At 36.4% G+C, this 12,907-nt stretch overlaps 1 protein-coding gene across 11 annotated transcripts in view; it reads left to right on the top strand.

The window, feature by feature from the left end:
- Positions 1 to 1,853: 1,853 nt before the first annotated feature.
- The window catches only part of LOC112502760 (solanesyl diphosphate synthase 3, chloroplastic/mitochondrial), a 20,204-nt gene continuing 9,150 nt past the window's right edge, over positions 1,854 to 12,907 (top strand). The window contains exons 1-13 of one of the 11 annotated variants that reach the window (XM_025106755.1): positions 1,854 to 2,078; positions 4,024 to 4,113; positions 4,916 to 4,996; positions 5,093 to 5,164; positions 5,836 to 5,859; positions 5,946 to 6,077; positions 7,323 to 7,409; positions 9,577 to 9,648; positions 9,744 to 9,829; positions 10,744 to 10,876; positions 11,197 to 11,286; positions 11,476 to 11,574; positions 11,958 to 12,351. In XM_025106755.1, coding sequence (XP_024962523.1) covers positions 1,938 to 2,078; positions 4,024 to 4,113; positions 4,916 to 4,996; positions 5,093 to 5,164; positions 5,836 to 5,859; positions 5,946 to 6,077; positions 7,323 to 7,409; positions 9,577 to 9,648; positions 9,744 to 9,829; positions 10,744 to 10,876; positions 11,197 to 11,286; positions 11,476 to 11,574; positions 11,958 to 12,137 — 1,287 coding nt within the window. In that variant the 5' untranslated portion in view covers positions 1,854 to 1,937 and the 3' untranslated portion in view covers positions 12,138 to 12,351. Of the gene's footprint in view, positions 2,079 to 4,020; positions 4,114 to 4,915; positions 4,997 to 5,092; positions 6,078 to 7,322; positions 7,410 to 9,576; positions 9,649 to 9,743; positions 9,830 to 10,743; positions 10,881 to 11,196; positions 11,349 to 11,475; positions 11,575 to 11,957; positions 12,352 to 12,907 lie in introns of those variants that run through there. The other 10 variants (XM_025106757.1, XM_025106758.1, XM_025106756.1 and 7 more) reach the window with 10 other exon arrangements.

Here is a 12,907-nt window from a genome sequence, read left to right as displayed (position 1 = left end):
ATAAAACGAAAGCAAATCTCCTCGAGAGTCGGAAGCATTGACCATTAATAACTCAAAATAACAACGGATAAACCAACCATTTAAAAAAAAAAAATTAATACGAACATCAAGAACCCTAAATCAAGATACAAACTCAAAACTCAAAACCTAAATATTCCAAGTCAAACCTCCAACACTAAATCAAGAAATGAGGTTTCGATTTACAAAGAGAGGTTGAGGAGGGGGGGGGGGGCATTTGTCGGAGGAGGGACATTTATAAGAGGTCCTTTGGGGCGTTAGAGTAACAGGGATGAGGGGGCTCCAGAAGATCAAGTTCCCCGAGGAAGTTTGCGAGAGGGTTGTTGTGTCTCCGGATAGTGTCGGAGTTGCAAGGATGAGGATGAGCCATAAGATTGAGTTCATCATCGAGAAAGATGAGTTCATTGAAGAGGGCGCTCGAAGATCAAGTTCAACCTTGTATATATTATAATAATTATACAATATAAATTATATATTAGTATATACAGATGTAGATATATAAAATTATGCATTTTTTATTTGCATCAAAAAATTTAAAAAAAATTGAAATATGTCATTATTTGGAACACGACGGTACGTTGGTGGCAACGATGACAGCTGTGGTGAATACGACAGTAGTGGTGGTAATGACGACGACGATGGTGAGGGTGAAGGCAACAATGGTAATGATGGTGTTGACTACGGTGACAATAATGGCAACCATCATGGTAGGACAGAATGAAATGAAGTAAATATAAGAGCAAAATAGTTTTTATTTTATTTTATTTTAAAAGTGAGATGAAAAAAATTAAAATTCCTTGTAGAACCCAAAGAATTTACACTCCACCAGAGGTGGAATTCATATTACTTATCAAAACTCAAAAAATGAACCAAACACATGAATAAAATTTGATTAATGAAATTGGCCATTCCAATTCCTTCAAATTTCGTTGGATTCCATAAAACCAATCGTCACAATTAGGGGTGCTCAAAAACCCGACCAACTCGATCAACCCAATCCAACGTGAAATAACCTAACCCGAAGCAACTCGATGTCTAATCGAGTTGTAAAATTGTCAAACCGTAGATATTGAGTTATTATTATTTTAACCCAACGTAACCCGATGAACCCAATATCCTTTTATTTATTGGATTTAATATGATAGTTGAATTTATATTAATATATACATTAGACAATTAGACTATCATGTATGCTTTTCATATACACATATTTTCAATCTATTTATATCTTTATATATCTCATTCATATATATGTTCAGTTTCCGTGGACATATATATGTAAATTAAGAAAATTAACTGAATGTAACATACATAACAAATATAGATAAGTTGTATCAAATGGTTGATGATGAAAAAAAAATATAAGTAGAGAAATAACATATTCAAGGTTAGAAGAATATTTTAATATACCAAACTATCAACCCTACCAACCCGACAAACCCGTACGGGTTAGGTTAGGTTGAGTTAAGATTTTTCCAAACCACAATCATTGGATTGGGTTGTTTAAATGTGTTTAACCCGATCAACCCAACCTACAAACACCCGTAGTCACAATCCAAAAACTGTAAGGATAAAAACCGTCACAATCAAAAAACCATAGGGATCAAAATTGTAGTTTTTTCTTAATTTTTCTTATATTAGACTTGAATTTTCAAATTTAATTACAAAACTCGTTTGCCGTAAAAGTTAGGGTTATGTTATGCACGTGATGTTCCACACATGTGGTTCATCATCGCCGTCGTGTCACTCTTCCGAATCATCAACGTCGGTTAACATTTAACTAATCTTTCTCTACCCTCCTTCCAATTTTCTTCTCCACAGCCACCGCCATTTCCGCCGCCCCCAACCTCTCCATACCTGTTTCTTATTCATTACATACATCTCTTTCTCGCTCTTTGCCAAGATTTAGGTTTGGGAAGATGTTCTCCTATCGAGGGATTTCAAGGATTTCAAGAACAGCCAGCAGCTACAACCGTTGTCGATGGTTGTATTGCTCTACTCCGCATCAACAATTGTCTCCCTCCAGTCGTTTCAGGTCTTTCATGGAGTCTTCTAAAGAGGTAACCTTTTCAAAATCATTGGTTTTTGGTTCATAATAATCTACAGTGTTGTGTATTTTTATGGGGGCAGTGAATTGATAGCTGTCATTTGATACTTTTATAGATTTCCAAGTTACTGTTTTCTCGTGGATTTTTGGTGTAGTTTATCGTTTCTCCACGATCAAATTTTTTCACACGCGTTGACAGACTTTAAAGAAATGAAGTCGATTTTGTCACTTGAGAATTTTATTTTCTGGAATGGTTCCAAGGTTTTTTATATTAAATTAGGTGCAAAGGTTCCCTTTATTTTGCTTTTATGGAAGGAGATTTTGGGTATTGGCAAGTATTCATGACAATTTCATTGCATTCCAATTTTCCTGGGACCCATGAAGGATCATCGTTGGAGTTGTTTGACATAAGAATTAATATGTTGCTCTTACATGTGTTGATTGTCTTTTGGTCTATGTTACTTGATATGCGTGTGTAGATTAATTCTGTCATGGTATTGGGATTGACATTGGGGATAAGACGGGTTTAAGATCTTTTAGGGATGGCTTGAAACACATGGTGATGCATCAAGTCTGATGGAAAGGAGTAGCATAGAGATAGGCTTCAAGTCATGAGATCAATAAACTATCATGCGATGTTATGGCAACCATAAACTAGCTTATTTTTTGGGCTTATTGAAAAATCCCCGTGTAGTTAGCCATAAGCTAGGTTATTATAGACTCAAGTTACCTCAAGTAGCGTTTCAATAAGCTACATGGTATTTTCTTCACTTTTTTTGATTTATGCCCCTTATATTTTCAAATTAGTCTTTCAGCATGTGTTTTTAGGTCTTTTTACATTGTCATCTAGCTTATCATCCTGTTTTAACAGACATGACTAGTTTATTAGCCAACAACTAGCTTATCAACTAGTTTGCCGAACATAACCTTACTGAAATGTTTAATATGTATATCAGCCTCATATACAAAATGTCTGAAGCACGTGAGATGCTTTTAGCAATCAGATTGCTTTTAGGTTCTAGTAATATAGTGGTTTAGAAGGATTATATGGGATATAGCCAGGTTTTATTTACTGGCAGTCATGACAGGAGAAGTAAGAGATCTCATTAGAGTTTAAAGACCAACTTATATGATATGTTATGGATGTGTTTACCAAATTTATTGCTCTCTGTCTTTGACAAGTTGAAATAATCCAATTTTCTGTTTTTTTGGGATGTCTCAAAAGGAACCACAATAAATTTCTTTTTGGAATGTATCTATGATCACCATAAATCATTCTAGAATTGATTTTAGTCAATGAGACTCCTCTATTTTGTTATTGAGTGGCATTCTAGATATTTGACTGAAGGTCATACGTTTTCATCAAATATGTGTGCATTCAAATGTTGTATTTGTTTTGTTATGGAGGGGTTGCTGTGCTTCAAAGTTGAGGGGTCTTCTTATGCAGCGCTATCTCTGAATGGATGTTTTTACGTTATACCCCCACAACAAATAAGAAAATAATATACAAATAACATGCCTAATTGATTGCTTAGTTCAAATGACACTCAAATGGTCAATTGGGAGCAAGAACTTTGAGGAACATTTATTTTCTGCGCAGGAGAGTTGTTTTCAATTGATTGTTATAGTAAGATAGTCTTACTAACATGCCAAGGAGCCACCTTTGTGAGCCTTTAACAAGAGGTTTAAGACTTGTAAGTGAAAAGAAGGGGAAATTAAAAGGAAGTAGCATATCAGATGTCTCAAAGACCATTCACCATATGATGTAGCAACTGCAGCATGCCATTTTTTGTATTTGTATATGTGTTGTTTTGTTATAAATGAATCATTCTAGTTACTTCACCATTCCTTTGATCTTATTATGAATTGTTCTGATATTCTTTTCTGGTACTTGTTTCTAGTGCTGTTTGTTTCATGGTTTTTATGTATATCTTGTTATTGTTTTCGGTAATTAGTAGGTTTTGGGTTGCAGAGTAAATTATTCCTGGATTTCGCGCCCCTTCAGTTCTGGTGGACCACAACCCCAGTATCAAAGATCTTCAGTTGAGGTAAGTGCAATTTTGGATATTCTCCTCCCTTATTATTTGCTCTTCAACAAACTTCATTTGCTTTGTTGACATTCATTTGTAATCTATGTTGTGAACTATCTCCATTTCAGTTTATATTTTACAGCAGTTATCAAAAACTGATTGTTGCTATCCGAAGAAATGGGAATAACCTTCCTAAACTTGTACTTGTTGTATCTCTGCTTATAATTCAATGTCCAATAAGCAGAATAACCTTCCTTTGGGTTAGTTTTCACTCAAATCGGTCTAGGTGTTCTGTTTTCTTTAATTTGTGTGTATTTCTCACACCAAAAGGCAATCATTGTTATATATCATTTCTCTCTTGGAATCTGGCAACCAACATAAGACCAAGGTTGCATTGGTTGTTCTTTTGCAGCATTTATTTTGAAACTTCTCGATGTAGTAGTCGGGATGGTGATTTAGCTGTTGCTTATTTAAATTTGAAAACAAATTTATAGATTGCAAGATAATTAGATAAGGTTCAACTAAGTAGGCTTCACTTATCAAACATGTTCATTAATTGTTAGATTGGGCATCTAGGTGAAATTCTAGAGTGATGAAATAAAAAAAACATGATGATATTGTCTTCTTATCCTGTATATAGTTTGTAGTGTGCTGCTATCGTTACATGTATGGTTCATTATTATCTCTTCTGTTGATAAAGTGGATTTCAATGCAAATACCTCTTCTCTTGCCACATTGTGCATTCTCTTCTCTAGTTTACCTGCTACAAATTTGCAAGTTTTGTTTTTGCATTTCTTAATGTTTCCTTCTTTTGATACAGGATCAAGTGGACCCTTTTTCTCTCGTTGCTGATGAACTGTCGATTGTTGCTAATAGATTGCGATCAATGGTTGTCGCTGAGGTATGGCTGTAGTAGCTACTTGTTATCAAATATGACTGCAACTATTTCATTCTGGGTATGCTTGAAAGTAACTACTTTAAATGTGCACTCTTGCAGGTGCCAAAGCTTGCCTCAGCAGCCGAGTATTTCTTTAAGATGGGCGTTGAAGGGAAGAGGTTCCGTCCCACTGTAAGTTTATTGCTTCCAGTTCTTTGATGTTTGAGATCCTTACTACGAATTGTATTTTCTATCTTAGAATTGTGACATTCGTGTGCATAACATTGAGATATTACAGTCTCAAAGGGAAAGAACTGTTATCTTGTTGGCAGTAAATTGTTTACTCTACTTTTCAGTAAGGACAAATTGTATGAAAATGCGACATACTTTTATCTGATTCATATTTTACATAACGCACTTTCAAAACTTCCATTTTGGTATATCAGATGTGACATCTGAAACATTTAGGTACCAACTTTACACATGAGAATGTATGAAAATATATTCTCTTTGGCCCAATTCTTATGTTGTGTAATGTACTTCGGTCTAAAAATGTTTGAGATATCACATCTAGGTAGGTACATTGCATTATCATGCAATTGCCTTCTCAATATGAACACAAATTTTCACAGTTGAACGTTTTGCTCTCTTTCCAGCATATGATGTATGCTGTATTTCATTGGTGTTCACATGTTAACATCTAATTTATTTGAAGTAGGAATAGAGCTAGAGGCATGCTAGAATTCTCCCCCTTGTGCTTTGTTAACCATCTGCTGATTGATCTACAATTTATTAAGTTTTAACAGGATGTCAATTTTCATACTTACCATCATCTGAAAATTATCGTTTCTCTTGGATATTAGGGAGCGGAGTGCTATGGTAACAATGTAAACAGATGCATGCATATCTTTGCTTTCTCACTTGCGATCATGTTATTGTGCTCAAAATATTGACATTATATTATCTTTTGCAGGTTATTTTATTGATGGCAACAGCTTTAAATATTCAAATCTCTAAACCGGCTTCAGAAAACGTTGTTGATATGTTCTCCACAGATTTGCGCTTGAGACAACAATCTATTGCTGAAATCACAGAGATGATTCATGTTAGGTTTCTTTAAATATTATTTTACATAGGCTACCTGCTTTTTATGACAAACAGACCATGTTAGTGCACGGAATTGGTACAAATCACAGGAGTAAGGAAAAGGAGAAAAGAGAGAATAAGAAGAACAAAGACCAAATAATAAGCAACAGAAGAAAAGGAAATTTTTAAGAAAAGGTGTAGCATACATATATCTTCTATGGGTTTCTTGCATCCTAAAAAATGAATTTCTTTTTTCTTTTAGATGAAACGATGTTAGAAAAATATCTCTGAAGCTGTGAGTTATGTTGTGGAAACTGCAGTGCATATCGTTATGCATAAATGCAAGATTTTAAAGTAAGTGCTATGGAGGTAGTATAGCTTGCAATTGAAGAGGAAAATAGAAAAAACACTGCAAAACAGTATTGAGCTTTTTTTCAAAATTCAAAGTTTACTAGATTTCAAGTCTTAAATAGGGTACTGGAGTAATAGTCTTTTTAATGGACGAAAAATGGCAAAGGATAGAACTGCCATAGAATGGATTAGAATACTGTGTGGGGTGATTATTGGTCTGGAGAGATGTCGAGTTGTAGGGAAAAACACAGCTGGTGTGCTTTTTATATTGAAATTTAGACAGTCCCTTTAGCTGATGTCAGTATGTGTTTCTAAATTTATGGTAGTTATAGAAACCCTTTTTCCTCTTCCATTTTTTGAAGCGAATGTTGAGGCCTTGTGATTCTTCTTTTTGAAATTATAGAAGAAACCCTTATTCCCCTTTTGATTTTGTCAAAGTGAATGTTGTGGCTTTCTAATTCTTTGTTCCAAATTTCTTTTCATAGTTTCTCCTTTTTTTGTCCTTTTTGTACTCATGGAAGTTTTTATGCTTTACAAACAATTTGTACTTGACAGAATCCAAATACGAGACAACTTTTTTAGACACTGTTGCACCATGTACTATTTGTTGTTTTCTGTTACTGTTTGGAAATACGATCGTTGAAGAACAATGGATATGTTTCATTTACCTGAAGATTATTGGTTGGAACCAAATATAATAGGATGCTTATATTATCCTTAAGCTCACAACATGTTTATTTCAAAAGCTTATAATTACAAAGCATCATGCTGTAGCACAAGGGTCTTTTTCCTACATCCCATTGTTGGGCATGTGTTATACTGTTTCAAAGAAGGATAATTTCTTTGTTTATCATTAGAAAGTAAAGTACTTGCTTATCAATGCTGTAGAAAGATAATAACCTTCTCCTTTTAGGTTGCCAGCCTCCTTCATGATGATGTACTGGATGATGCTGATACAAGACGTGGGATTGGCTCTCTTAACTTCGTAATGGGAAATAAGGTGACATTTCTTCTTCAAATAAACAATATAAGTATGTTGTTGCCATATATCTCTGAAAAAGCCCTAAGAATCATCATAATATTTATTGAATGTGAATGCTAGAATACCAGACAAACAGAAAATGTACCTACTTTCAAGATGTAGGCACCCTCCAAGATGCTCAATTCACACACTATATTGTTTATGTTCAAATTCAGTATATGTTTTTCTCCTAACTCGTTGTAGACTAATTTTTATTATGGTAATAATATAGTTGCTGTAATTTCATAATACTGTTGCCATGCATTTTGGCTAGCTATATTTCCATGATACGGTTGCTGTAGTTACGGCTAATAATAACTGTGATTGTGCTTGAAATAGACCAGCATGGCCTTAGGCCCATGCACTGATCTGATCTCATGTTACTGCCTTTCAATGAGACACCTTCCCCATAAGGAAATTATTGTTGTATGAGTGGGAATAATTTCAACGTGGCCTCATGCTTCGATAAGTTCTTCCAACTGAACAATCTTTCATCTCCAATCGGGCCGTTAATGTGGAAATAACAGTCCGCTCATCTTAGCAACCTCTGCACATCCTCTCCCTAAAAATTGGCATTTCCAACTTTCGAGTCGGAAAATTCCCCCTTTGTGATTGTGTCTATTCCAAATTCTCCTCTCGTATATCTTCTCGTCATGAGGGTCAAAATTGTAGTCTTTTACTCACTTAACTTGTGGACCCCTTGAAATATGTCATCCTTGCCAAATCTTTGGCTTTGTTCTACCGCTTTGGGCCTCATGGATCAAATGAAAAGCTTTCCCTCTTGGGCCTTCCCTTATCCCTGCTGGCCCATTATTCCGTCTCTCTCCGCCTTCTCATGCGGACAAAAGATAGGCCTTTCTTCCAGCCCATAAATAAGTCTTCATCCAAAATTGGGCCTACCCTGAGGCCCACAAAGGACACAACACTCTCCCTCCATAACAGCCTTTCTTTCTCTTCCATGTCTCTCCATGATACTTTTCATCCCCGCTCTTGACCCCATGCAGCCAGACTTTTTCACCTCGTTTCTCCCTGTTATCTCCCCATGTGCCCCCAGCGCCTTTCGCTGAAAACCACCATGGCCTCTGTTGCTGCCCCACCTTCTCTCTTGCTTAAATCACGATCACCCATATCCTGGTCCCTGCTCCCAATCATTGTCTAGGTTGGCTGTCAGCATTGCCGCCATCTAGGGCATGACTCGGCCACCCTGGCTTTGCTCCCCCTTCGCTTTCCATTCCCACTCCCTTCCCTTTCTCTCAGGTTTTGCTTTTCTCACCAGTTTCCCCTTCATCCATCATTGTTGCAGGTGGCGTCCTTTGTGTAGTATGCGTATATATTCAGCATCAGCTTCATGGACAAGAATCCAGCTTCAACCTTTTTCTTCATCCCTGAACTTTCTCCACCATGGTTGACCGAACTTCCTCATCCTCTTATCTCTAGTTTTTTGAATTCTTCATTCTTCTAGGCTGCCATGACCCAGAAGCAGCCTTTGATACCAATTTGATTGGGACCAGAAGAAGATCTATTGGATACAGATGCACAAATACCAAATGAACGGAAAATATACCTACTCTCTAGAGGTAGGTTCTCCATAAGAATTGTTTTCCTATCGTCTATTATCAAATTCAGCATACGTTCTTCTCCCAGCTCCTTATTATGAACTAATTCTATTATGTTAGTAATATAGTTCCTATATTACCCTAATATGGTTGGCATATCTTGTGTCTAATTATTCCTGTGATTGTGCCTGGAAAGCGTGACACCATGTCTAACAGTCGACGACTTAATAGAGTTCACTAATAATGTACTTTTGGTTTTTGGTTCAACTAAATGAGGCAGCTTGGATTGTTTAGCGGCATGGGCTTTAACTTTGATGCATTTACTTTTTCCTCACACCAACTAGTATACTCTACCCACTTCTCTCTTGTAAGACTTGAACCCCGTGCCTGACCGTGAAGTTTTGATGTTTGGGTTGATACAATATCATGTGATGCATCTACATATTCACAATTGGTTATTCTCAGAAGAAAATGTTGCTTGTATTAGTATTTTACTCAGTATGGGAATATTTGCATGAGCAATTAATGATGCATATCAACCAGACTGCCTTCATTACCACTGAAATACTACTGCTCTTTTCATGATGCAGCTTGCAGTATTGGCTGGAGATTTCTTGCTTTCTAGAGCTTGTATCACACTTGCCTCTTTAAAAAACACAGAGGTATCCATTTATTTATGTCTTTATGCATGCGACTTCCTTGCATCTTCTAACATGGTTGTTTACAAATGTTCATTGTATTCCACTGTTGGTTGCAGGTTGTRTCACTAATAGCAACAGCAGTAGAGCATCTTGTTACTGGGGAGACGATGCAAATGAGCACATCAGCAGAGCAGCGTAGTAGGTATGCTACTTCTCTTGGTGGTGTAATCTGCATTGGAGAGTTTAATCCATTACAACAAAATGGGTCTTATAGGATGCACCACCATCCTTGGGCGTCCTAACAGAGTACTTAACTACACTTTAAGTTCATAGGACCAGAAACTGTGTGCTCTATCTGAAGGTGTTACAATAAGTTTATAGGACAAAGTAAAGCAACTTGACAAATTATATGGATGAAGTTGGGGAAACTAATATGACATAAGAAGTAAATTGCCCTATTAGCTTTTTATAGGACACTGTTGAAAGGTGCCTAAACTTGTTAGGTGTCCTATATAACAACTTATTGTAACGTCCGAGATAGGACTCTCAACTTTGGTTCTATGAACTTAAAGTCTTGAATACTCTATTAGGACGTCTGTGTGTCTTAAAAGGTACATTTTGTTGGTGGTGAGTGTAATATTGCTGTCTAGGCATGAAGTGGAGGTAGAAGATCGTAAACATTCCAGCCTCGTATCCATATCTTATCAAATACCTTTGTGATCGTTGATGGACTGTTTCACAATGTTAGTGAAATTGCCCTATTAGATTTTTATAGGACACTGTTGAAAGGTGCCTAAACTTGTTAGGTGGCCTATATAACAACTTATTGTAACGCCTGAGATAGGACGCTGAACTTTAGTTCTATGAACTTAAAGTCTTGAAATACTCTATTAGGACGTCTGTGCGTCTTAAATGGCAGATTTTGTTGGTGGTGAGTGTAATATCGCTGTCTAGGCATGAAGTGAAGGTAGAAGATCGTAAACATTCCAGCCTTATATTCATATGTTGTCAAAGTTAATACCTTTGTGATCCTTGGACTGTTTCACAATGTTAGTGTTTAAGGTTGGACATAATTTTCTTGCAATTTTTCGGTTGATTAAATTTTTGCCATTGCAGTATGGATTATTATTTGCAGAAGACATACTACAAGACTGCATCTCTGATATCAAACAGCTGCAAGTCCATTGCCCTTCTTACTGGGCAAACTGCGGAGGTGTCTATGTTGGCATATGAGTACGGGAAAAATCTGGTCTGTAAGCATCAAGAATGTGGTTATCATATGTTACAGATAATTTTCCAAAGCATAACATGTGGTTCGTTTGGGAAAGCCATTTACCAAACGGACATGACTCATGAGTATAATTTTGAGTGACATTCATGCTTGTTTTCTTAAACGTAGAAGCAAATAATTTTTTTGAAATTCAATGAACTGATATTTTAATGTTATCAAGGGTCAATATGAATCACTTGCCAACAATGTGGTTAATGGTGATGCATTGTCTATTGGCATATWACTCGAACCGGCCAATATAATTGTAACTCTGACTCATCATCTCCTCTTTCCTGCAGGGTTTGGCGTTCCAGTTAATCGATGATGTTCTTGATTTCACAGGCACATCATCATCTCTTGGGAAGGGCGCATTATCTGATATTCGCCATGTAATCAACTCACTTCGTTGGCATATTCTTTTTGTGTTTAGAGGCATGATACGTTCCTTTGGGTAAAAAAAGCAAAACTTGCTTAACAGTCAGGAACCTATTATTACCAATTTAGATTGTTTCTGTTTCCTTTTACAGAACTATGGCTTTTGCTGCAGATTGTTTTATGTTCTGATATCATTTTTGCAGGGAATTGTCACAGCTCCAATATTATATGCAATGGAGGAGTTCCCAGAACTACGCTCAGTTGTTGACCAGGGATTAGACGACCCTGCCAATGTGGATCTTGTAAGTCTATGTCACTATGTGTAGCATACGATTGCTGGTCTTATATACAGTTGCTAATACTGCATAAACTGTATGCCCCAAACCCGAATATGTATGTATCTCTAGTTGAAAAATAACCCTTTTTGAGAAGTCGTATGAAAATTGCAAGCGTTTCCTTTTTTGGAGAGTTCTCCATCATTACAAAGAAATTGATGATATTGATTTGGGTTTGCAAGATTTCTTTATTTTGTTGGATATTTTGGTTACCAAGTCGAACTTTGCAATTTTCACGGGACTAGTATAAGGGTTGAGCATAGGTATAGATATAAGAATGCCAACATTTGATTCTCAATCTCGACAGTCAACAAGTAATATTCGTGATTGATTTTGGGTAATTGATACAGGCTCTTGAGTATCTTGGTAAAAGTCATGGAATACAAAGAACAAGGGAACTAGCAGCAAAGCATGCAAGCCTTGCATCGGCTGCAATTGATTCGCTGCCGGAAAACGATGATGAGGATGTTCAAAGATCAAGGCGGGCGCTTGTAGAATTGACGCACAGAGTTATTAATAGAACAAAATGAAGACGGAGATGAAGTTGGCCATAGTCTGAAGAAGATCGATCAATATAGATGGAAGATTTTGTTTCAGTAGAATACGACACATCCCAATGTTTGGATCTGAGTGTTCATTTTCTTGTTCAATAAATGATTACTGGCCAAGAAAATCGCTAATAGTTATACTTGGGTAAACACAATTGATTTCATAATGTCAAAAGTTTGGAATTCTTGCAGACTTCAAAGGTAAAATCTTACATCTTCTATGCCTTTAATGATGTTTACTAGATGAACCTGAGCAGCAACATCGGCCACTCGAGTCGATGAATACATGATCAAGAATTAGGACATATCAACTTCTTGTAAAATACAAACTGTCACCAGAATATCTTATTCAAACTGATATCTTTTACATTCGTAGAGGAGGGGACACAACTACAATAAACAGAAAAACAAACCGACACAACCCTTTAAAGACAACAATTGACACGATAAGGACATATCAGATAACTGTCAGACATAACTGCTTATATAAGACGTTTGGCTTATAACCAATAATATCATACTAATTTCACATAATGAATCACCCTTCTTCGTCAAGTGGATTAAGCGAACCTTTGTGAAAGATGGGTACATAAGTCGATCTATATAGACCAGCTATGAGTGGGAATTGTAGAGTAACAAAAAACAGAATGGGGAGGCAAGAAAGTCCACATATTGGACCAAGCATCCATGGGTTTTCACGACAAAAGAGAAGGTACAAGGTCGCACCGAAGGCTACCATCATGGAAGTTATA

This window comes from Cynara cardunculus, unplaced genomic scaffold (assembly GCF_001531365.2).
Source record: "Cynara cardunculus var. scolymus isolate 2C unplaced genomic scaffold, CcrdV1 Un_Scaffold_1888, whole genome shotgun sequence".
Taxonomy (NCBI): Eukaryota; Viridiplantae; Streptophyta; class Magnoliopsida; order Asterales; family Asteraceae; genus Cynara; species Cynara cardunculus.
Note: the sequence above shows the minus strand (reverse complement) of the source record. Positions and strands in the feature narration are given on the sequence as shown.